Source organism: Myotis lucifugus, unplaced genomic scaffold (assembly GCF_000147115.1).
Source record: "Myotis lucifugus unplaced genomic scaffold, Myoluc2.0 scaffold_378, whole genome shotgun sequence".
NCBI classification, from domain to species: Eukaryota; Metazoa; Chordata; class Mammalia; order Chiroptera; family Vespertilionidae; genus Myotis; species Myotis lucifugus.
Genome location: NW_005871426.1, coordinates 805004 through 831637, shown reverse-complemented (window position 1 = coordinate 831637; position 26634 = coordinate 805004). Strand labels below are relative to the sequence as shown.

Genomic DNA, 26634 nt, shown 5'->3' with positions numbered 1-26634 from the left:
TGTTGCAATGGTAAATGGGATTGCTTTTTTAAAGTTTCTCTTTCTGTGACTTCATTGTTGGTGAATAAAAAAGCCATAGATTTCTGGGTGTTAATTTTATATCCTGCTACATTGCCAAATTCATTTATTAAGTCTAGTAGTTTTTTGATGGGGTCTTTAGGTTTTCTATGTACAATATCATGTTATCTGTGAGTAATGACAGTTTTACTTCTTCTTTTCCAATTTGGATGCCTTTTATTTCTTCTTGTCTGATTGCTATGGCTAGCACTTTCAGTACTATATCAAACGAGCGGTGAAAGTGGGCATCCCTGTCTTGTTCTTGTTCTTAGGAGAAATGGTTTTAGTTTTTGCCCATTGAGTATGATGTTGGCTGTAGGTTTGTCATATAAGGCTTTTATTATGTTGAGTTATGATCCCTCTATTCCCACTTTGCTGAGAGTTCTTATCAAGGAATGGTGTTGGATTTTGTCAAATGCTTTTTCTGCTTCAATTGATATAATTATGTGATTTTTGTCTCTCAATTTTTTTATGTGATGGGTCATATTTATTGATTTGTGGATATTGTACCAGCCTTGCATCCCCGGAATTGAGTTTAATTGCTTCCACACCTAGATTTAAGAGTGATTTGTGTGTCAAAATCAAGCATATTGGTGGGTCATCCTGTCTAAGTTTGTATGTAGATAGAGTTGGAATAAAATTCCATTTTCACTTGAAGTTTTTTTTAACAGCATTTATTTCCTCTGCCAGTTATTTTATTTTATTGACTGTTAATTTAATAACTCCTCTTGGAAAAAAAAAAAGGTGAGAGGAAAAAAGGCCATAGTATTATCACATTTATATATGTAGGTTCCTTAAACCATATGGTGATTTCTAATTAAAATACAAAAGATTCTTTGATGAGGCTAACTTCATAGTAACTGCAATGGTGGGCATCACAGAAGGAAAGAGTTTTCTTGAATTTTCGACAAGGATACTTTTGGAAAAAGCTCTGTGGCTTATAATTGTTCTTATACTCTAAGTCTGATAAAGGTATTGATGTGTAGATCTCGTTGGTATTTCGAAGCTAGTAATTTAATTCTGAATGTTTGATCCTCTCAGTCAGTGGCTTGACTTGATTATTTTTTTTTAAAGCAGCTTCAATATTTAATTTCACATATACCCTCTCAGTAGAGATTTCAAAGGATACTTTGCTGGATGCTTGACTGCCTTGTCTATTTGCTCTTGTTTTACATGCAAGGGAGAGCCAGAAGCCTTTCTTTTCATTGTGTACACATAGTATTAATGGATTTACTCTGCCTGCATCGTCTCATTACTGGAAATAGCCAGAAGCACAGAAGTCTTTCAGTGTATGCAAATAAGGCAGAATCATCTACCTGAGAGTTAATATTCTCTGCTTTTAAGTGTATTCTAAATCTAATGTTTGTATTTAGAACATAACATCCTGTTCTCTTCTTTTATGGGCAAAAAGCTAAGCAGGCTCAGGCAGCTGTTTGATGTTGGCTTCAAGTGTTATTAATTTCATATTCTATTATTCTTTTCACTGTAGCACAAGTGAAGCTGATGTGGAGGCTGTCATGGATAAGTTGTTTGATGAGCTGGCTCAGAAACAAAATGATTGTACGTAAGTTAATTTCTCTTGAAAGAGAATACATTTAGAACACAATGCCCAATCTCCACTGACCAATTAATAAGTTCCATTGCTGTATATGGGTTGATGCCACGCTCAAGTGGCAGTCATTGTATCAGCATTTTGTCTAATTTATGTGTTGAATCATGTGCTATTATTCATCAAGCTATGCATTTCCTATCTGTAAGAGATGAATTTTATAGTAATTATCCAGACAAGATTGAGTCTTTGTTCATGTTCCCATAGTAACTAGACCAAGGATTCTAAAAGTGCAAGGCAGAGAGCTGTGGCTGAATAAAGCCTGTGGAACCATTGCCGACTGCACATTTGAAGAGCTGTGTGAAAGAGTAAGTATCTAGACACGTCCAGACTCATTGGCCTTTTCACATGTTAAAATACTTCAGATTCTCCTCTCTGTCTGTTTCAGACTTTAAAATACTATCCACAGAGTCAGAATGGATTTAAAAGTCTCATGAAGGGAAATACTCATCTGTATATGCCATGTGCTTTTTATAGATATTGGCACAAAATTTGCACTTGGACTCTAAAACAAAAATTAGAAATACAGAGAGAACTGTCAACTGTTGCTGGAAGCAAAACTAAAATCAGTCTTAGGAATATTTTATAAAAGTGAAACATAAGAGAGTATTATTATTATTGTTATGTTTTTATTGATTTCAGAGAGGAAGAGAGAGGGAAAGATCAATGATGAGAGAGAATCATTGATTGGCTGCCTTCTGCACACTCCTACTGGGGATCAAGCCCAAAACCCGGGCATGTGCCCTGACAGAGAATCGAACCATGACCTCCTGGTTCATAGGTTGATGCTCAACCACTGATCCATGCCAGTGGGACTACATTTGCCATTTTAAAACCAGTGAGATAAATCCAATCTACAACTGTCATTATAGAAATAAAGCACTTCAAAACCAAGAAGGTTTAGGATCAAGTAGGATCATCTGACAGGGTGACAATGTCTGTCTCTGTTAGTAAATATGGACCCTTCACACTTCTACTGGGTCAGTCTTATCCGGGTCCTTGTAATCTAGTATCTCCAGAGAAAATTCTATTAAGGCTTCCATTTAAGTTTTGTGTACTTTGCCAGAGAAATAAACTTGAGAAAAATCTTGTGTGTCCCAAAGACAAAGCTGCTGCTCCTTCACAAAAGGAACTTAGTGAGGAGAGGGGAAGACCTGTTGTATCCTGGGTAGTAAGGCAAGATGGTCTCTTGGGACAGATACTGAATAGATAAAAATTATCTATCTATCTATCTATCTATCTATCTATCTATCTATCTATCTCTTTTAAAATGTTTTTATTGATTTCAGAGAGAGGAAGGGAGAGAGAGTGAGAGATAGAAACATCAATGATGAGAGAGAATTATTGCTGCCTCCCGGGTGCCCCCTACTAGGGATTGAGCCCATAACCTGGGCATGTGCCCTAACCCAGAATCAGACTGGGACCTCTTGGTTCATGGATCGAAGCTCAACCACTGAGCCACAGGGCTGGGCATTATATATATTTTTAAGGTGCTGATGACTTTAGGAGACTTAGTACCAGGAAAAGGCTGCTAACCAGGGACCAAAATCTTCAGCCTATGGTCTGGAGGTAGTAGAGAAGATTATTAATTGGGACTTTATCTTGAAAAGTGAAAATAACATTAAAATAAATCATTTTATCTTATTTGACAAAAACGTGGATTATAATAGCACTATGAACTAGATTCCTAGAATAGCAATGAACAAATAACTATTTCTGGCATAACTTTCTTGACAAAGTTTATGATTTGGTTGTTCAATTACATAGGAAATAATTTTTACAAAAATATTGCAGGATTTCATCAGTTTTTTAAAAACCTTTTAATTTGTGAATATTTCAATTACTTTCTTGTAAAGTTTTGTTGATTTTTTTTTCCTTGTTCAAGTTGACAAGATCCTCCTTGATCAGTGGCTTTGCATGGATAGGTGTGCTCTTTACATACATTGTAATTGTGATGATTACTACATCAGACAAGCACTGACTGACTGACAAAAGATACCCATGTGAAGGGTGGGGTCAGGTACTGGTACTAAGCTGTGAGGGATGTTTGAAGACAGGCTACATTTCTATGCAGTCGGTTCAATTGTGACTATTTTCTTGTTATGATAATCTTTTGTTTCTTTGCAACTTTATAACTGTGGCAATTCAGATATTGAATACTTACATGAAGAGGACTCTTGAAATCATTCAGCTTCAGATGTAACCTGAACTCTTAATTAGTTATAATGGTCTTATGAGCCATGCTAAACAGTTGCCAAAAACCATTCAGTGAAGAAAAAAATCCAATTCAAGGTAAAGAAGTTGTCATCTGGTGTATTTGGGACAGTGCCAGGTTTGGGTCACCTATTCTAGCTTTCTGGAAGGCTCTTGAAGTCCCAGGCTCACCCAGCCACAATTTCTGACACCATCATAAAAAAACCTTTGGTGAGAAATGGGTGGGTTGATAGTCTGTAACGATTGTTTTTTCCCGATGGCCCCCTCCCAGGGAAAAATTATATATATATTAGGTAGAGACTTATTTGTTTGTGTTTTAATGGTAAAAGAAGGTACTGACTCTAAACCCTGGATGTATACTATAAATAGACTAGAAAGGCCTGGAACAGCCTTTCTTCTCCCATCTCTCTCCTTCCCTGCTCCAGTATGTTACTTCAGACCTGGAATCCTACAGGTTAACATGGAGCCTATTGGTAACTCAGGAGTTCGCTTTCTTTGCAAACCTGCAATTTAACACTGCCATGCTCAGAGAAGCAGTCCCAATTAGGAGACCCTATAGCACCTGCATAATAACAAGAGCAAACGTTGCCATCTATCAGGCATCCTTCTAAGTATTTTTTATATATTAACTCACTTTATACTTAAAATAGGTAGGCACTATTGTCCCCATTTCATAGGTGGAGAAATTGAGGCACTGAGCTCTTAAGTTACTTTCCCAAGATCACACAGCTAGTAAGTGGCAGAGCCAGGGCTTTAAACTTCTCCGTAGTCCGGGAATAAGATTCTTCGCTCTTAATTACTACACTATATCTGAAAATGTTCTGGACAAGTTTCATCAAATTACATTAATATAATTCCAGTTCTACCATGAAATACAATCAGATACTCTGTGAATTCACACATTTGAATAAGCTTTGAGCCTCTTATGCAGCATGAAGCTGGGGGTGGAATAGAGATCCTCCAGTCTGACACCCCCAGGTGAACTGAGAGCCATAGTGCAGAACTGCCCAACTCATGTGCCTTGGCATACCCACTGGGAGTGGGCACAGCTACCAACCCCTACGACCTCCGGAAGGCTATATGGGGCCTATACCTCCAAGCTAGGGACCTCAAGCCTTAGGCAGCCTCATCCTTTACTCCTTAATAAAAATATCATTTTCTCCCCCTGCCATGATATGAAAAAGGTTGGGAGCCCTTTTCAGAGAACTGTGGGAGGGTAAAGGCGGGTATCTCTGGTGGTCTCTGTTCCCTGTCGCCCCCTCCCTATCAGAGCGGTGGTAAAAGGAAAATGAAACAGGTTCATCTGTGAGGATATGATATGGACTTCCAGGTGTCCGTTCCTCACCTCGACTTAATTGGAGGGTGGCGGAGACGTCAGAAATATGGTCACTTAAGTCAGCAGCTCTCAAAATGTGGTTCTGAGGAGTCCTTGTGGTCAAAGCTCTCTATAATAATGCTAGGACACTGTTTGCTTTTTCACTTGGTGACGTTTGCAGTTACGGTACAAAAGCAATGGTGGGTAAAATTGCTGGAGCCTTAGCTGAATCAAGGCAGTGGCACTAAACTATATTGTATTCTTCATTGCCCATGTAATTATTAAAAAATAAAATTCTGTTTTATTTAAGAATGTCATTGAAGAAGCAATAAAAATGATTACTTTGTTAAATAGCACCTCTTAAGAACATGACCTTTTAATATTCTTCATGATGCAGGCAGGACACATGAAGCACTTATGTATACCAAGTACAGTTGTTGTCCTGAGGAAAAGCACCTTGTAATTGTTTGAGTCACTAGCTGAAATAGCCACTTTTTTCATGGGATGCCATTTTTATCTGAAAAAAATGAGGGACAAACTATGGCTATTCGGGCTTGGCAGATAGTTGCTCACAGTGTTTGACAGACATTTTCTTGAAAATGAATGAAGTAGGACTGTCACTTTAAGAAAAATAACTAAGAGTAGTTTCTGCCAGTGATAACATTTGAGCAAACAAGTGAAAATTAGAATTTTGGAAGACTTGTTGCCACCACCATGAACTTGACAGCTTCCCACTTTTATACATTTTTTTCCTGATGAGATTGATGGTGATATTAACAAATGCAAAATTTTGACATTGTATAATTGAATATGTCAACATTTGGAAGATCTCATTGTACCAATATTTTCTAACAACCATTGCATACTTTTACAAAATCATGCATGACAAAAGATCCATTTAAAGTGCAAGAAGGGCTCATGGATTTTAATATAACAATTTAAAAAATACACTGATATTATTTCAGATTGTACATTGCAATTAACATTTTAAAAACTCTTTTCAAGTTTTAAACAATTTTAAAATAGACTATTTTTTAGAACAGTTTTAGTTTTACAGAAAACTTGAGAAAATAGAGAATTTCCATATTCTCCCAAATTAAGTTTCTTATTATTGATATCTAACATTATTATGGTACACTTGTTACAATTAATGAACCAATATTGATATATTATCATTAATTAGTCTTTTTTTAAAATATTTTTTTTATTGATTTCAGAGAGGAGGGGAGAGGGAGACAGAGAGAGAAAAACATCAATGATGAGAGAGAATCATTGATCAGCTGCCTTTTGCACACCCACTACTGGGCTCGAGCCCACAACCTGGGCATGTGCCCTTGACTGGAATCGAACCTGGGACCCTTTGGTCTGCAGACCGACGCTCTATCCACTGAGCCAAACCAGCTAGGGCATTAACTAGTCTTTATATCATTCAGATTTCCTTAGTTTTTACCTAATGTCCTTTTTCTGCTCCAGGATACCACGCTACTTTTAGTTGTCATGTCTCCTTAGGTTCCTTTTGGCTGTGACAGTTTGTCAGACTTCCCTTGTTTATGATGACCTTGACAATTTTGAGGAGCACTAGTCAGTTATTTTGTAAAATGTCCTTCAATTGGGATTTGTCTAATGTTTTTCTCATGATTAAACTGAAATTATGGGCTTTGTGAGGCAGACCATAGAGGTCAAGTGCTTTTTTCATACTTCAGATCAAGGGCACATACTATCAATATTACTTATCACTGTTGATGTTAACCTTGATCACGCTCATCTGAGGTTGAGTTTATCTGGTTTCTCTACCATGAAGTTACTCTTTTCTCCTTCTTTCCAGAGTGTGCTCTTTGGAAGGAAGTTCTTATTGAGTTTTCATGTAGCATCAAAGAAGAATATCCACAATTATCTGATAAAGCTATTACAATGCTTTTCCCTGTCCCAACTGTATATCTGTGTGAGGTCAGATTTTCTTATATATTCCAACCAAAACCACATATCACAATAGATTGAATGTAGAAGCAGATATGAGAATCCTGCTCTCTTCTATTGAGCCAGACTTTCATGTGATTTGAAAAAAAAAATGTAGAACAATGTTATGCTAGTCTTCTTACTAAATTATTTTCATTTTGGAAAATATAATTATTTTCATTAAAATGTTATTTATGTTAATTTGATGGGGTGCATGTAATACTTATATCATTCTTATTTTAAATAAACTAATAAATATTTTTTTAAATTTTAGTTTTAATTTTTAATACAGTAAATACAATGATAGATAACCTGTATCAACAAAAAACTCTTTGGGCTCCTCAATAAGAGTGTAAAGGAATCCTGAACCAAAAAGTTTGAGAATCACTTACTTTAGGGTTAACTTCTGTGGATCAAAATGAAAGGCTCCTATTCAGAGAAAGCAAGCAAAAACAGAATTCTAAAGGCTTAATGAGTAAACTGACTATACCTAAAATTTCCTTCTTGAGAAATGTAATTTTTACACCTGCAGAAAATTGTTTTCTCAATTGATAACTGTGCTCACAAGTAACTGTTTTGCAGGAGTAGTTTGTTATTTGTGTCATAAAAATAATGACAGGTGGCCAGGTGTGTTTGTAAAAAGTCTGAGCAGAAAAATATATCATTGATGCATATGCATGGGTGTGCATATTGTTCACTCTCAACTTGTTCATTAGCTTTCTTTTTTGGTTCTTAGTATTCCAAGAAAAGAAGTACATCAGATGCATGTTTTGGCCTTTATCTGTTTATTAATCTTGATTATATCATATTAGTTTATATATTTTTAGACTTAAACTTTACTGAACCATACCTTTTGGGGAGTTCAGAGATATTTCTCTTCCTTTCTCTATCTATTTTATGCTTTATTTCATTTCATGTATTCCAAATGAAACCACTTGTTGGAAACTACTTGTGGTTTATGCCCTGTGCTTGGTACATTCTCAATAAATACTAAAGGATGAATTAGCTTTTATCTCTGCTATTTGGCCAAGAGTCAAGTCTGCTGGTGTTCGGGTGCCAGCAGTGGTGATTAGCATCAGGGAATAAGGGCATTAATCACCAGAGCTAAGGCAGGCAGCCAGCCTGGCTAAAGCATAGGGGACAGGTAGAGCAGAAGTGAGATTGAAGAGTTTAGTAGAGAATGGATCAGATTCTTGCGGGGAGGAATGTGAATCCAGTGTCAAAAATTAGCCCTAAAGATAATGAGCAACATAAACTAATGAACAAAAATAGATCCAGAGACAGAGAAGCATTGAACAGACTGTCAAACCTAAGAGGGAAGGCAGGGGAAGTTGATGGGGGGAGGTAAAGAGATCAACCAAAGGACTTGTATGCATGTATATAAGCATAACCAATGGACATGGATACTGGGGGTGAGTGGGGCATGTGCTGGGGGGTGGGAGTGGCCAGGGAGGGGTCAATGGGGGAAAAAGGAGACATATGTAATACTTTAAACAACAACGACAACAAAAAAAAAGAAAAAAAAAAGAGCCCTAAGTCTTTTTGTCCTCTGGCTTTTTCTGCCTATATTCCTACTCAACCCCTCAGATAAAGAGACAGAGTCTTAATCTTGAAAGGCACCTTAATCTATCCATTCAACCAATCCTAATCCTTTTACAAACTGTTGTCCTCCAGTTGTTTCATAATGCTATTTTGGAGGATGCCATTGAATGTGGGAGAAGGAACATAGGATACATGCAGTTAGATGTAAAATTTCAACATACAGCCCTGGTCAGTGTGGCTCAGTTGGTTGGAGCATCCTCCTGTACACTGAGAGGTTTCGGGTTCCGTTCCCAGTCAGGGTGTGTACCGGAGGTAACAGATTGATATTTCTCTCTCACATCGATGTTTCTCTTCTCTCTCTCTCTCTCTCTCTCTCTCTCTCTCTCTCTCTCTCTCCCCCCTCCTCCTTTCCCTCTCTCTGAAATCAATGGGCATGTCCTTGGGTGAGGATTAAGGGAAAAAATTAAAGTAAATAAATAAATAAAATTTCAACATACATACCTTGACCTAGATTGTTTCACATAGACCCTCAGTATTATAAGAAAGATTTTTGGGATAAAATCTCATAATTGACCTACACCATAATTTGATTTAAAAATGTAAGATGTATACTAGTAATTTTTCACCTGAATTTATTTAATTATTCTGAAATTTTGTAAATAAAAGAAAAATAGAATTCTCTGCAAGGTTGGAGGTTTGACTGAAGGATCAGTTTTTACTAATTGTTGATGATGATTTGTATCCTCCAAGAAAACAGCTTTATGTTGGGTTAAAAGTTGTTGATGTGTTTTGTGTCTTAATGTTTTAAAGGGAGAAGAAAGGGACTTAGAGAAATGTCCATAAAAGAGGGACTAGATTAGAAATTTGAAAACTGTAGTCACTTAGAATAAATGTGGTGATTTCCATGAGGAAAAGGAGAGTGAAGAAGTATCAAAAGGGATGGAGAAAAACTGGGTTCAGAGAACACCTTCCTACTCCCTTCACATGGGAAATTCTCTGTTCCGGACACATTGTGAGGCTGAGCAGTCTTGCTCAGCTTCTGTTCCCAAACTAGGGCAGAGCAGCGCCTTACGTGATGCAGGGGTGGCTACAGATTTTAAACTGCGGCCGTGGCCTTCTCAGCCTCAGCTGCATGGGGCTTCTCGGAAGGAGAGAACTTGCTTTCACTTTCTGTGAATCTATATAAAAAGCCAGCGACCAGAACGCCAGAACGACCGGTCGCTATGACGCCCACTGCGCTAGCCAACCGGCCTGATCAGGGGTGGGGCTGGTCAGCCAACTTCCCGTGTCCCCTCCCCCCACCAGCCCAGCCCCGATCGGCCCCCAACGGGGCAGGCCAGCTGGACCCCACCCGTGCACAAATTTGTGCACCGGGCCATTAGTATATCTATATTGTCCTGCTAACTGCAATGGTTTAAAATGTGTCTGGTCCCTGTCATGGGGGAGAGAGTGCCTAGGGATTCCCAGAGGATCTCAAGAGAAGAACAAGTGTGCTAAGAACTGTGCACCTTCAATATGTGTCTGTTGTAGGAGGGAAGTTATTTTGTGGATCAGATCTAGCAGTAGAAGGAGATTCCTTCTGTTCCTTTTAGGATCGCTTCTGTAAGAAACTCCTCCTATTCCTTTTAGGGTCACTTCTCTAAGAAACTCCTCCTATTCCTTTTAGGATCAAATCTCTAAGAAAGTATGACAAAGTAATATTTAATATTTGTTTCAGTGTTTGGGAGGAATGTGTCATTTACCTACCCAGACAATGATTAAAAAGTATGAATTAAATTTTTAACATTAAAGTGGTCATTAGCTTTTTGAAATTAGAATTTGTTTTTAATTTTAAAGTAAATTCTCTCACTTGGGTTTAATAAGAAATGTATCGCAATTCTAAATAATAATTGGGAATAGTTCTCTAAACAGAAGACCTATGTGATGAAATTCTTGGTAAAGTTGAGAAAATCTAGGCTAACCAATTGATAGTGACTATAAAACACTTTACAGCTACTTGTTTGACTTTTTAAAAATAATAGCTTTAACACTGCTGGCTTTTTAAATGCTTACCTACCAACTGGCACTTCCTCCCCTCCCTTCCCCCCCCCCTTCTTTTTTTAAACAGAAAAAAAAATTTTATCAAGTAATCCTGTGATTTGTAATTTTCAAAATTTTCAGTTTCCACCTCAAAGTGCATGCTTTGATATACTTCATAGTATCTCCCCCTTAGATTAGATAGTTGACTCAAATTTAGTAATTTAGTATGTTGCTAATTAGAATATTTAATAAGCTATATCCCATTAGATATATTATTAGGTTCAGATATGTTTTTAAAGAACAAGTTTGAGAATTGTCAGAATATACTATTTTTATTTCTTAAAATAGCTTGGTGAAGATTTTATTGAGTCAGGTAAAATATTTTGAGAAAAAACTAGAAATGAGCTATAACATCAAGAAATTACAAAATTTCCATGTGTTTTAGGGTCAAATATTACTGAATTCTTTTATTTATTATTATTATTATTATTATTATTATTATTTAAATATATTTTATTGATTTTTTACAGAGAGGAAGGGAGAGAGATAGATAGTTAGAAACATCGATGAGAGAGAAACATCGATCAGCTGCCTCCTGCACATCCCCCACTGGGGATGTGCCCGCAACCCAGGTACATGCCCTTGACCGGAATCGAACCTGGGACCCTTCAGTCCGCAGGCCGACGCTCTAGCCACTGAGCCAAACTGGTTTCGGCTATTTTTTATTATTAATCAAGAAACATATTATGTAATATTTCCCTCTAAGATTGTTGCATTGATTTTAGTGGTCAACAACTACTTCTTCAGTGCTTTCATGTCTGTGTGCCACTACATTGTAAGGAATATAAAGGAAGTGCAAAAACTTTCTTACAAAGAATGTACACTTTATAGGGGAAATAACATGAACCAACTACCAGACAGTGCAGTAGAGTGGAAAGATTGGAGATTAAGTTCCAATCTTTACTCAGATACTATGTTGCTGAGTGGCCTTAGGGTCTAAGTACTTCATCTCTAAAATGCCTGGTGTGATTGGCTCATTTCTGTCATTCCTTTTGGCTGTAACAGTGTGTTTTAAAGAGCTATGCTCACTGGTTAAGTACATATAATAAGTGCATCAGGAATTAAATGTAAGGATAATAAGAATTGGGAAGATTCTGAGGAAACCTGGGATTTAAGGAGGAAACCAATCTTGACATTGAAAGGTGAGTAGAATTTAGATGAGCAGGTAAAAGTATTTCAGCCATGATCAGAAATCAGGCACCATATGTTTCAGGAGGAACAGACGATGTTTGCCTAATGAGAGCAGAGCACATGCTGGAAAGAAAAGGGAAGTAAGAGTGAAAATCTCAGATAGATACTCCGTAAAAACCAGACTTCTCACCATGATCCTGAGTCACTTTAGGTTTTGAGCAGGAATGTGGTACATACAGTAAGTAATGTGGGGAGATTAATGGGGCAGGCAGTATACTCTCGGAAAGGGGGTAACTTCCACCAGTATGTTCCAGTGTGTCAGCAAATACTATCTCGTCTTAGGAATGCCCTCCATTCAGGAAGGAAATTTGGTTAAATAAACCAACATGCTGTACATTTGTTTAAATTTCCTCTTATGCAGAGAGCGCTTTACCCCTTTTAAAAAAATTTTTATGGCCCTGTTCCCTAGTACTCAACAGATATTTGCTGAGTACTTAATCTAATGGAAAGCTGGCATGGGTATGGGTGCTATGGAGGGTAGGGAGATGAATAAGAGTGAGTCTCCACACTTACAGTCTTCATTTAGAAGAGAAATGTGGTCAGTACATAGATCACTAGACTGTGAGGCAGATTACAGTGAGCACTGCAGGATCAGTCTGACCATAATGCGGTGAGGATCAGAGAGGAACTGGGCCTTGAGGGCTGGCGTGTGGGAGCGTCTGCTGGGTGGGGGGTGACGGGTGGCTGTTTCATGTTCCTAAGAATAGGAGATGGTGAGAGCAACCTTTGTGATCTCTTCCTCCTCTGAGGGTTTGTTTTTACGAAAAACATGGAGGTAGGAAATTACAGAGTGAAGGCTCGGGCGGGCTCTACTTCCATTTATGCCAGAGTAGCTGCTATTTGACCAACTTACCTGTAGATCACAACTGTAACTCTGAACAAAATAAAAAAAATAATAATTATCTGGAAGGCACTGTTGAGCAACCAAAAGCAGGGAGAAAGTGGAACGCAGTCAACACTTGGAAGAAAGGGTTGACACTGGTAAATTTCGTAGAGCAGATTGCAGTTGGCTTTATACGTGACATCTAAAACTCAGTAGAAACCTGCACTCTTCCTGGCTTGAGGAACCAGAGCAGCTGGAAAATAGAGGAGAAAACATGGAAAGGAGAGAATCACAAAGGAAGAGGTCAAAATTCTTTATAGAAACTTTGTCCATATCTCGGGCTGACCTGTGAAGTACACATGCATCATGAAGGCTAAAAACTACTGAACAGAGATTTCAGTTCCTACTCATCACAGAGGAGAAAGTTTGGAGTTTGGGACTAGTACCTGCCAAAATAGCAACAACAAAAAAATCAATATACTTTGGTAGAATATAACAGAAACCCAGGTCTCCACAACACATCATTTGCAATATCCAGAATGCAATCCAAAATTACTAGATGTATTCAGACACAGGACAATCTGACCCATTTTAAAAGAGAAAAGGTAATGGAAACTGATCACACGATGACACAGATGTTGGAATTAGAGGCAAGGGTTTTAAAGTATCTTTGATATCTATACTCAAGGTTATAAAGGAAAATATACTGATAGTGAATAAACAAACAAGAAGTCTTAGCAAAGAAATTAAAACTGTATAAAAAGAACCAAATGGAAATTCTAAAACTACAAGTTAAATATTCTGGACCTAAAATTTTTAAAGTTCACTGTATTTGATACCAGATTGCAGATGACAGGAGAGTCAATGAACTGGAAGATGGATCAATAGAAATATTCAATCTGAGAGAGAAAGAAAGATTGATTTTTAAAAACCCTATGGCATAAGAAACTATATCAAAAGTCCAGCTACATCATTGGTGTTCTGGAAGGAAAGGAGAAAGAGAATGGGTAGAAATATCTTTTGAAGAAATAATGGCTGAAATCTTTTCATATTTAATGAAATATGTAAAATTACAGGTTTTATTTTTAATTTTTTTATTGATTTCAGAGAGGAAGAGAAAAACATCAATGATGAGAGAGAATCATTGATTGGCTGCCTCCTGCAGGCCCCCTAGTGGGGATCACTCCCTACTGGGGATCAAGCCGCAACACAGGAATATGCCCTGACCAGGAATCAAACTGTGAACTCCTGGTTCATAGGTTGATGCTCAACCACTGAGCCACGCTGGCCCAGCTAAATTTACAGATTTTAGAAGCTCAACAAACCCCTATTAGAAAGACAATCACTCCTAGCACATCATAGTCAAAATGCTCAAAACCAAGCACAAAGAAAATTTCAAAGCAGTCAGGGTAACAATAATATGATTAATAAGGCTAACTTCTCGTCAGAAGCAATGGAGATCTGAAAACAGTGCAATGACATCTTTAAAGTGCTGAGAGGAGAAAAACCCCTGAAAAATCCAGATTTCTCTTTGCAGAGAATCTAAGTCCTGCTGGAATTTAGGTTAAATGCCGGAGAATGGTGTGCACCCAGGTAGGATAGATGGGTTGAGGTCAGTGTAAGGAGTTTGTATATCAGGTGAGTTTGGATTAGACCTTCCATCAGCATAAAACAAAGTAGTATTTTTTAAACAGACCTGTATTGGATAGTCTGGTCAAGATGTGAAGATTGTCACTGTGGCTACCAAATGTAGAGCCTTTGTGTGCATTAGTTGAAACCGCTCCTCAAGATGGGCCTGGAGCTCAGTGAGCAAATTAAAGTGTGCCCCTTCGTCTAGGTCAAGCATGTCAAACTCGCTGCCCGAGGGCCACATGCGGCCCACAATGAATATTTTTGTGGCCCAGCCAATATAATGGTATGTAAGAAACATTTTAATAAAAATTTCATAACTTAATTTTTATAATATCCTGTTATACATAATTTTAATAACCAACTACAACATTTACTAATGACTGATTACTGTAATCGTGTTGCATTCATTTCCCTTATGCTCCTTACGCACAGGTGCACCATTTCTCTCCACTAATACTAGCAGCGAATATTTTAGCAGCTGATTGCCACGTCATTAGTCTTGGACTGACTTGTATGGTGTGTGCAACAGGAAATATTTCTCTTTCGGAGAACAAGAAAAATAGGTTTAATTGCGTTACACTTATTAATTATTCAGTGCCTGGCAAGTTAAGGTTCAAGACAAAATATTAATTTTTATTAAAATGTTCTATTATTTTATGTTAACAATTACTCATTTATTTCGGCCCTTTGTATTCAGCATGTCTCTATCGAAATAAACATATGTTCCTATGAAAATTGAAGCTTTTGTTTTTTTGCAGTCCACATAAACTTAAACCTTGTTTATTTGGCCCGTGTTAGCCTTTGAGTTTGACATGCTTGGTCTGGATCAGTGGTTCTCAACCTTCTGGCCCTTTAAATACAGTTCTTCTTGTTGTGACCCCAACCATAAAATTATTTTCGTTGCTACTTCATAACTGTAATTTTGCTACTGTTATGAATTATAATGTAAATATCTGATATGCAGGATGGTCTTAGGCGACCCCTGTGAAAGGGTCGTTCGACCGCCAAAGGGGTCGCGACCCACAGGTTGAGAACCGCTGGTCTAGATGGACGCTGCCCCTCACCAGGGAGCACTGCCTGGCAAACAGAGCATAGGCTGGATTTCAGCTCCTAATTGCCCTTTAAAATGATAGATTAGAAAGATCAAAATGAATATGAGAGAAATCTATAGGATTGGATGTAGACAGGTTTCAGGGCCAAGGACAAGACACCTACGGCTCTTCTCAGTTTGGATGACCAGAGGAATGGCAGGACCCTTAAGATAAATACGTGAGGTTGGAGAAGGGAGCTTCCAGCTATCTAGGAATGAAGGTTAGAAATTTAGGACTGCAGGTACAGATCTGGCAGTCATTTATAGAGATGTGTTAGTTTGGAGTCTAAAGGCATCAACAAAATCACGGGAACTGACATAAAAAAGGAAGAGATGAGGGTGGGGTTGGAAAAGCTCAGTGGGAGGAAACAGAGCCAAGGTCCTAGTGTAGTTGAATCAAAGGTACAGTAGAAACAAGGAAAGATTCCCTTGGGCCTTTCATAAAGGGACTTCCCGAAGGTGCCAGCAGGCAGTTTGTCAGCGCCATTCCTGCTGCCCATACGTTTTGTACTGAACAGATTCTATATCCAAGCTGGGGGTATAATGACAAAGTACAGTCCAATGAAACACGTACTAGAGAGGTCAAAAAAGTGCTATACAAAGTAAGCTTTTCTCATTGGTTTGATCCAGAGAAATAGTTTAAAGATTTTAGAAATTGGATAAACTCATATTCAATCCCTTCACGAATGGTGAATCTTTTAATAAAAAGTTGGGCAGCATATAATTTTTGGTCATCTTTTTGGCAGGAAGATGGAGTGAAGAATTCTATTGGTTTTATTCAGTTTGAAGGATTTGGCCCTTTGTTTATCCAGTGGCAGAGAGAGGCATTCAGCCTTGCTCTGATTCACTTTTTAATATCTTTCGAATTATGAATTAGCATTTTCACGCAGTATTTTCATGATTTGGAAAGCAGAAGAGAAGAAGAATAACTCTCTGATATCCACTTCTTTTCCATCTTTGATTAGCTTTTTCAAATATCTAAAAGAATTCCGTTTGTCCCTGAAGAATTCTGACAAGGAAAAGCAAAACAAAAATAACAAAATCTCTGCATTTGTAAGACTTTTACATGTTCAGAGGGCCTCATTCTGAAATTTAAAATAAGTTCTTTGCTATTCTGAAGTCTTTCCTCTCTTTGTAGTGTCCCAAATGTCACTTTTCATGCCTCTTAGCTCTGATTTCCCAAGGAAAAGGAAATCGATTGACCTTTCATTTCAAATGCACATGTAGGACCAGTAGCCAAGGATATAGGTCAGTGATGACGAACCTTTTGAGCTCAGCGTGTCAGCATTTTGAAAAACCCTAACTTAACTCTGGTGCCGTGTCACATATAGAAATTTTTTATATTTGCAACCATAGTAAAACAAAGACTTATTTTTTTATATTTATTTTATATATTTAAGTGCCATTTAACAAAGAAAAATCAACCAAAAAAAATGAGTTCGCGTGTCACCTCTGACACGCGTCATAGGTTCGCCATCACTGGTATAGGACTTCATCTGGCACCATGTGGGTAATCTTTAAAATTTCCTCCGGAGAGATCTCAAAGCCAGACACATTCATGTCTTTCCTCCCATGGAGGTGTAGCAAATACTGCCCTCTACCGAGTGGATGCTCAGCATGGCTTGATTATGTTAATGATCAAGTGCTAGTTCCTGGTTTCAGTGATTTTTGGTAGAATCATGTTGTTACTAATTACTTCATAATTAACACATACATTCTTATTGAAATCATATTCAAAAAATATCAAATGTGTGGCCGCATTATTTCCTTCTGTAGTCTGTACAGAGATCATAATGTCTGAGGCACTAATCATAATGTTTAAATGTCCATTTGTTTTGAACTAGCTAAGAAAATCCCCTTTCCAGTGGAAATAAAAAGGGGGTTGTTATAGCATTGTGTTAGTACATGAGTTTGTGAAATAATTCTAGCAATAGATGGACTATTTTTTCCCCCGCCAATATTTTTTTTTTCAGTGTAAGCTGGATTGCTAATATCTAAATTAGTCTTGTTAAAGAACTAGTTGTTATGCAGCTAAAATAAAATTTTCTTATTCTTTAGTTCTTTAATAAAAAATATATATATATTTTAAATATATTTTATTGATTTTTTACAGAGAGGAAGGGAGAGAGATAGAGAGTTAGAAACATCGATGAGAGAGAAACATCGATCAGCTGCCTCCTGCACACTCCCTACTGGGGATGTGCCCGCAACCCAGGTACATGCCCTTGACCGGAATCGAACCCGGGACCTTTCAGTCCGCAGGCCGACGCTCTATCCACTGAACCAAACCGGTTTCGGCAATAAAATATATTTTCATTGACTTAAGAGAGGAAGGGAGAGGGAGAGATAGAAACATCAATGATGAGAATCATTGATTGGCTGCCTCCTGCACGGCCCCCTACTGGGGATCAAGCCTGCAACCTGGGCATGTGCCCTTGACTGGAATTGAACCCAGGACCCTTTAGTCCACAGGCCAATGTTCTATCCATTAAGCCAAACCGGCTAGAGCATATTCTTTATTATTTTATTTTATTTTAATATATTTTATTAATTTTTTACAGAGAGGAAGGGAGAGGGATAGAGAGTTAGAAACATTGATGAGAGAGAAAAATCGATCAGCTGCCTCCTGCACATCCCCTACTGAGTATATGCCCGCAACCAAGGTACATGCCCTTGACCGGAATCGAACCTGGGACCCTTGAGTCCGCAGGCCGATGCTCTATCCACTGAGCCAAACCGGTTAGGGCATATTCTTTATTATTTTAAACGGTTAGTTATACATGCTTAATACCAGTATATGGCATGTTTTTGAAAAGTGTCATACAATCTGTGTTCATGGGTATGAAGAATATCAGTTCCCTTATTAGGCTAAACCAGCGATTTTCAATCAGTTGCTGCAAGAGGCACACTGGTATGCTGCAAGAATTTTTAAAACATAATACCTGACTGTTTAATCAGGGGCACTGACCGCTTTTCCCTTATATTGTCAAATTTAAAAAACGACAATAGCCAACACAGCAATAGCTGTCCGGTGTGAATGGATCAAAATTATACCTATTTCTTGGTCAGATCTGCAAAAAATATATTTTTTGGTGTGCCACAGAATTTTAGTTATTTGTTTATGTGTACCGTGAGATGAAAAAGGTTGAAAATTGGTGGGCTAAATGCTCAGTATAATGCACTGCTCAGCTCATTTGTGTTGTTCCCATTCTCTAGAACTTGGTTTGCTTAGATTGGCTTGACACTAAAAAAAAATTTTAGCAAGGGAGCCCTGAGAAAACCTAGCAATCCAAAATGTCCCCATGGCTTCTTATAAAATTTAGAGCTTCGCCCTAGCTGGTGCACTCAATGGTTAGAGCACCCGCCCAAACAACAAAGGATTCCCGGCAAGGGCACGTATTTGGGTTGCAGGATAGCTGTCTCTCTCTCACATATCTCTCTCTCTCTCTCTCTCTCTCTCTCTCTCTCTCTCTCTCTCTTTCTTTTTTTTTCCCCTCCTCCTTCTCCTCCTCCCTCTCTCCCTCTCTCCTTTCCTTCTTCCCTTTTCCCCTCCCTCCCTCCCTCCCTTCTATGCTCTCTCTAAAAATCAATGGGGGAAAAAAAAATCCTTGGATGAGGATTAATTAAAATCTAAAGCTTAAGCCTCTAATTACCTTAATTCAGAAACTGTAGACACTATGAGAATAATCTTGTGGTGAGAATAAATTCCAGAACGTGATTAGCCAATGTCTGAGTGGAAGACTATGAGGGCCCATATTTCTCAGCCTTACAAATCAAAGAAGCAGTCCTCTTTTTCATAAACTTTAAGCTAGTTTCTGACTATCCTATTATAGTTAAGTTGAAAATTTAGGCTAAATAAACTACTTAGGCAGGGCTTTCTATTCCAGAAGTATTTGGAGTCTTTCTGAGTAATGGGCTCTGAGCTACACTAACTTATTCACTGTTGATTCTATTGGTATGGTTGAACCTAGGTTATCCCATTTCCAGAAAGAGAAGTTCTTCACTCCCCTCAAATCTTAGATATCTATTAAACAATTGAACACTGCATTCCTTGTCAGATGCCAGCTAATTGTTAAACAAATTATAGTCTGGTTTACTCAATCCCAGGTGGTTAGTATAACCCACTCCACTAATTTTTACCATCTCATAAAGACTCTTTTGAAGTTTTAAAAATTGAATTTATTGGGGTGACTCTGGTTAATAAAATCATACAGTTTTCAGGTGCACAATTCTACACACACCATCTGTACACTTGTTGTGTGTGCACCATCCCAAGTCAAGTCTCCTTCCATCACCATTTTGCAGTTTTTATCAGTGCTTTGGAGTTGTGTTGATGCTTACATTCAATGATGCTTATGTATAATGATGATGCTAATGAGAATGATTTCCGAATTCTTTATATTCTTTTAATGCTGTGTTTTTAACCTGTCTCCACATTTTTCATTTTGGATTTCTATGCTACAGGCTACACGTCAAATGTTTGTATGCCAGTTGTTGGGGTTTTCCACTCCCCAAATGAACTGGGAGTGTTTCCCGGAATAAACCCAGCTCAGGGCTTTTCACATAGTAAGCACTCAATAGATCTGGTTGGATGCGGCTTATGTTTTGTGATGGTTGCCAGTTCCAGAATCTCCAGAATTAGATATTTCCAGAATTTGGAGATCTATTACATGTACAGAGCTGGTCAAATGGGGGTAGGGAAAGGGTGCAGTTGCCTCTGGTTTGCCATGTTGATTTTGTTGTTGTTGTTGTTGTGTGTTTCTACAAACTCACTGTTAAAATAAAAAGATGACTCTCCCCCGCCCCCACTAAGAGTATTGTATTAACCATTATTATGCAGCCACAGAGGGGATAGAGAGTTTAGCAAAGATCTGGTAGATTTGGGTAGAACTAGCCTCCTGCCAATGAGAGTATATAAGTCAACCAGTAAAACCTTCCTCAGCACACCAAGGAACACCTTCTGAAATAGAATGTGCAAGAGTTGGTAGAATTTTCTGGAATGGCAAGGTATTTCCCAGCTGGGTGCTATAGACTCCATTTAATGAGATTGCTCATATTAAAGTGCCATATGACCAATCTTGGGAAATGATTTACGAACATACACATTTCATGCTCTGTTTTTTCCTAATTATTATCTTTATTAACTTGGTGCATATAAATTGTTTTAACATCAATTGATATATTTTTAGTTTGTTTTGAAAGGGACATATTCATTCTAATTCCATTCAAGCATATGTTTTTCTATTGAAAGGTACTTCTCTTTAAGATAGGAGGTATTGTCATTTCTGTGGAAACAACGCAAGATGCCACACATACTTGCTTAATGAGGAGCTATCAGGGTATCACTACAAGGAATTTATAAAGAGGAGTCTATACAGATAAAGAGTAACCCCGAGGACAGTATAATCTAGACAGTGCTTGAAATAATCATCGTCCTACTTGAGCTGAAATAATGGTTGCAGAACAAGCGTTAGCCAGGCAGCGAAAAAAAGACATTCAAGCTGACAGCTCATTTGTGTGTGCTGAAGTGGATCAACGCCCGTTGCAGGGCAGAAAGCAGCCTGGTGGTAGAGTGCGTGCATTTCACCTTGGCGTAGCATTGAGAAAATCCCCACTCCTGGCGCCAGGGTCAGACCAAAGCAGACAGCTGTGCCGTTTCTCATACAGGAGAAAGGAGACAGTAGGCAAGCTCTTTATTCCTCTAAGTTTGTTAGAGAAACTGTGCTGCATATAATCCAGCTGTATACTTTCGGTAATTAAGGAAAACAAATGCTCCTTGAAAACTCATTATAGACTTAAAGTTCTTTACGTTTTCCAAAAACAAAGAGTTTCAAACAATAGTTGAGAAGACACACACCACCAAATAAGTGGATTTTAATTGTTCCTGCTTAGAAAATTATTCCGATAACCAGCCACATCAAAGACTATTAAACTTTTTAATTGCTCAGGTAGAAAGATGGAGAATGTCATCATTATCTGTCATAAGAAGAGTCCGCATTAAATAATGCTACTTGAATTTTGAGCTAGAATAACATACTCAAGAATGCTACTAACTGAAGTGCCAGTTAGTACTCAAAAATAATCATATGCTTCAATTATTCATAGGACACAAGGCATGAATTTACAATACTAATTATGCTTTCAAAAAGTGTCCTATGCTATGGTTTACTTACATAGGAGGATCAAGTAGTGCAGTGGTTGGCAAACTGTGGCTCGGCAAACCGCGGCTCGCGAGCCACATGCGGCTTTTTGGCCCCTTGAGTGTGGCACTTCCCACAAAATACCGGCTCTTCCACAAAATACTGACTTCTGCGCATGGGCCACGAAGTTTCAATCGCACTGTACGTGCGCACCCGCACGTGGTATTTTGTGGAAGAGCCACACTCAAGGGGCCAAAGAGCCACACGTGGCTCGCGAGCCGCGGTTTGCCGACCACGGAACTAGTGCAAAACAAAAGTATAAATGTTTGCAACTGCAATAGATACCATGTGCATGTAAGTTGGTGCTATATTAGTGAGGTCAAAGGAATGAAGTGTGTCTTCTCTGTGTTTTGCGAAGTTCTTGTAGGATTTAGCACAATGCCTTGTATTTATTAAGCATTCAGTAGTTGTAATTGATTTTGAAGAAGACTTGGTGATAGTATATTCATTTATTCACCAATCTTGTCTTACGTAAGACTCCATTTCATGGTCTGTGCTAGATGCTAGGGACAGAGTACTGACCCACCTGGGACTCGGTCTTGTACACTGGAGTAAGTGAGGGAGGCAACTGCAAAGTTAAACAGATTTGTGACTCTTCAAGCTCTTTAATACATGCATGTATGTTGAATATTTTATGCATTCACTTCTCATTATTAGGCAAAGTGCAGGGGACTAAATAGCCAAAAACAAAAGAGTATACTTTATTTGGAATCTACTGATCTTCATTATTGTTCACTGCATCATTCTGTTTTCACTCTTTCTTTGTCATAAAATATTTTGTTTCTCTCCCCTTTGGAAAGTATAGAAAAATATAAAAAATAAAGATCATAAAAATACCTCCAAGTCTGTCACTCAGACCATTGAAAGATAATAGTTGTTAGCATGTTTTATATAGTTACTTAGTTTTTTTCCTACATACATATTTGAGCAAAACAGATACCTTAATTGTAATTTTGCATTCTTTTTCTAGCTTTTTATCATAAGCATGTTTACATAAATTTTTTTTTCATAAATATCATTATTTGTTGGTAGCATATTATTCCATTTTAAAGTTGTGTTTTGGTTCACATAATTATAAATAGTCCCTGTATATAGCCTTTGGTTGAATTTCTTTCTCTTTTTTTTTGATAGTCCTCACCCGAGGCTATTTTTTCATTGATTTTTAGAGAAAGTGAAAGGGAGGGAGGGAGGGAGGGAGGGAGGGAGAGAGAGAGGGAGAGAGAGAGAGAGAGAGAGAGAGAGAGAGAGAGAGAAACATCAATGTGTCTCACATTGATTGGTTGTCTCTTGCAAGAGCCCCAACTGGGAGGAGATCAAACCTGCAACCCTTTGGTGTGTGGGCTGGTGCTCTAACCACTAAGCCATGATGGCAATGGCGCCTTTTGTTGAATTTCTTATCATTTCCTTAGATTGATTTCTAGAAGTAAAGTGATTGGGTCAAGTTTATGACTTCTTTTAGGGCTCTTAATGCAAGCATTACATGCTTGCCAGCATTGAGTAGTATAATTTATTTTTCTTTGCAAAATTGCTATATGAAAAATATGTTCTTTTTTTGTCTTTCATTGGTTAATATTGAGCTTATATTTTTCATTTGTTTATTAGCCTCTTGGAAATTTTATATTTTTTGTTCCATGAATTGCTCTAGTGTAAAGAATCATTAGTTGACTGTTACCAAATAACTAAAGTCAGATTTCATCCCAAATATCAAATCCTTTATTCTTTTGTCAAACTTTAAAGGAGAAAATGTGTCTTCAGCTTACATTATTTTCTTTTTAAATGTCCTTGGAGAAAAAAAAATTCTAATTCTGTAGAATAAAATAACAGGAAGACAGCCTGGCTGGTATGGATCAGTGGTTGAGCCTCAATCCATGAAGCAGGAGGTCACAGTTTGATTCCCTGTCAGGGCACATGCCCACGTTGTGGTCTGGATTCCCAATACAGGGCGTACAAGAGTCAGCCGATCAGTAATTCTCTCTTCCTTTCTCTGAAATCAATAAAAACATATTTTAAGAAACACATTAAAAAAAAACACACACCAGGAAAACAAAAGGTCCATGTCAAAACTGATATTATGACTTCACACAGATGAGACATAAATGGTAAGATTCCCATTATAGAATGACCTCTCAAAACAACCATTATTGTATTTGCTGTTTAAAAGTAACACAAGTTCACTGGAGGCAAGGGGGAGGGTCAAAAAAGTATAACAAAGCAACAAAATTCATCTTTTATTCTACTACCCAAAGATCATCACTGTTAATATTTTGGTCTATATCTTTCTAGACTTCTTCCTGCAAATATACTCTGACATTCAACAATGTCCTGGGGGTAGAGAATTTGGGACAGATAAGAAAGGGTGTGATTTTTTTTTTTTGTAAGTGTTTCAAATGTTTTTGAGACAAATGGGTTTAAAAGAAGGAGTGTTTTATTCATACATGGACTCACTAATTCAATAAATATTAACCACTTTCTATATGTCATGTATTGGCTTAGGGGCTCTTCATTATGTGGGCCTCCGGCTTTCCCCTACAAGTTGGGGACACATAAATTCAGAGAGACTTACTCAAAGTCACATGAAGAAGTGATGGACCAAAGCCTCCACTGTGTTTTTCCCCACAACTGTTTAACCTCGTTAATTAATGGAAAACAGCATTTCTGATTAATAAGAAATCCCTGTCTGTCACCAAATTCAATCCTGAAAGTTTTTTTTTTTAATATATATTTTATTTATTTTTTAAGAGAGGAAGGGAGAGGGATAGAAAGTTAGAAACATCGATGAGAGAGAAACATCGATCAGCTGCCTCCTGCACAACCCCTACTAGGGATGTGCCTGCAACCAAGGTACATGCCCTTGACCAGAATCAAACCTGGGACTATTCAGTCTGCAGGCTGACGCTCTATCCACTGAGCCAAATCAGTCAGGGCCTGAAAGTTTTTTTGAGTGTTACTTCTTGGACACTTTAACATCGAAGCCAGGACAAGAAAATACACTCTTTAAAAATTTACTTAAAAAAAATCTTTTGTTTAATATTTAAAATTTTCATCTTAGTGGAGCTGTTTTCTTTTGGGAAAAGACTTCCTTGATTAGTATATTTTATTCTTCTTTCTCCTATATTGCTATCTCTCTGTGGACTGGATTGGAATTTCTTTGGCAATTAACCTTTCCTTGTTTTAATAACTGTTTTTAAATTGTGGTAAAATAACACATAACATAAAATTTGCCATTTTTATCAGTTTTAAATGTACGTTTCTGGGGATTAAGTACATTCACATTGTTGTGCAGCCGTCATCACCATCCATCTGTAGAACTTTTTCATCATCCCAGACTAAAACTCGGTACCCACTGAACACTACCTCCCCATTCTCCCCAAGGACTATTGTTTTTAAAGGAGATAGATACCTTTAATAAGCTTAGTTTTCTTTCATGAATGAGCACATAATTGTTTCAGGGATATGAAGAAAAGGGATATTTGTTAATATAATGACGAATGCAGAACCTACTGACAAAGGTATATAATTTGTAAAAATAGCTGAGTGGGCAGAATTCTGATTTTCAGTTGCCCGAGGCACTTCAGTGCACTTCTGATGATGATTTTCCTTGGGCTTGTAGTTATACTGATAGAAATCACATCCATGCATAAAGAGTGAGCTTAATTATACATAACTACGTATGATGATGAGGTTTTACATATACTTTCTTATTTACAAAAGAGGAGACACTAATTCTAACTCATCTCAAAAAAGTCGTGTGTGTCACCCTCAGAGCATGAGAGTTTTATTGTATGTTATCCTGTTTTGCAAGAAGACACTATATCTTCACTATATTTTGCGCCCCCCCCGCCCCCCCGTCCTGGGAGCTGTTTTCATTATATGGGGCCTCCACAGTCCCCTCTGAGGACGGGGAGGTATACAAAGGCTGAGTTAGGGTTTAGGGCGGTGGAGCAAACTCACTATTGCAAATGACACTTCTTTACATCCTCAGCTGATTTGTACAGAGCCTAATCATTTAAGCTCAACATAGTTAAAATTAAAAGCAGCCAGAATTGTTTGATTGCTAATGTATGCCCCAGGCACTGTGCTAAATGCTTCACATGTATGATTCCATTTAATCCTCACAATCCTAGGAGATAGGAATCAAATTTCCACATCACTGATGGGAAAACTAAGGAACAGAAAGATACATAACTTGCCAAAAGCACACAGTTTATAAGTAACCAACTGGGGGTTCAAACCCAGGCAGTCTAGAGGCCTTGTTCCTGGCTACTCTGTTAACACGCTCCTGGTCCAGATCAGGTTTGACAGCAAGGTTTCCTTGTAAGAGAGTCAGGGTTAAACACACACACACACACACACACACACACGCACGCACGCACACACGCACAACCCTGTGTGGTGAGGTGACAGGGGCGTCCGAGGGAAGGTCACGCACTGGGTTTGGAGGTAAACGCTCTCTAGCAAGGGAGGGAAATGGGAAAGGCACGGTTGTCTCCTTCCCTGTTTGTTACCTGTTGGTGAGAGGAGGTGGGGAAGTCTCTAAGCTGATCCCGGAGGAGTCAGGTCATTCTCTGTGCTCCTCTCTGGTTTTCTGCCCCTTTGGCCCAGGTCTCCAAATTGCTGCCTCCTCCTCAGAACGGCTCTCTCTTGAGAGAGCCACTTCTCCAGAACGTAACCCTCAAGTTCTCTCCTACCTCTCAGGCCTCCTGAGCAGCCAGCCTTCTTCTGAGCGGGTTGTTAGGACAGTGCTGGGCTTAAATGACCGGCTCTAAGGTGGGCACGCCTCCCCTCCTCACAGTTCCCCGGTTCTCCCAGGAACACAGCCCCGTCTGCATTCCTGAAGGAAGTTTTAATGCAGATGACCCCCCCAGGGAGGGGACATTTCTGGACAGGAGATATTGACGGATCCTGCCAGAAATTGAGGAGCTTAGT

The 26634-nt window shown here is 38.3% G+C and overlaps 1 protein-coding gene across 1 annotated transcript in view; it reads left to right on the top strand.

Annotated features, from left to right (window-relative positions):
* Positions 1–26634, top strand: part of AFG1L (AFG1 like ATPase) — a 154857-nt gene that overhangs the window by 118921 nt on the left and 9302 nt on the right. The window contains exons 9-10 of the mRNA XM_006101697.3: positions 1547–1617; positions 1874–1974. Of these exons, the coding sequence (XP_006101759.1) occupies positions 1547–1617; positions 1874–1974 (172 nt within the window). The remainder of the gene's footprint in view (positions 1–1546; positions 1618–1873; positions 1975–26634) is intronic.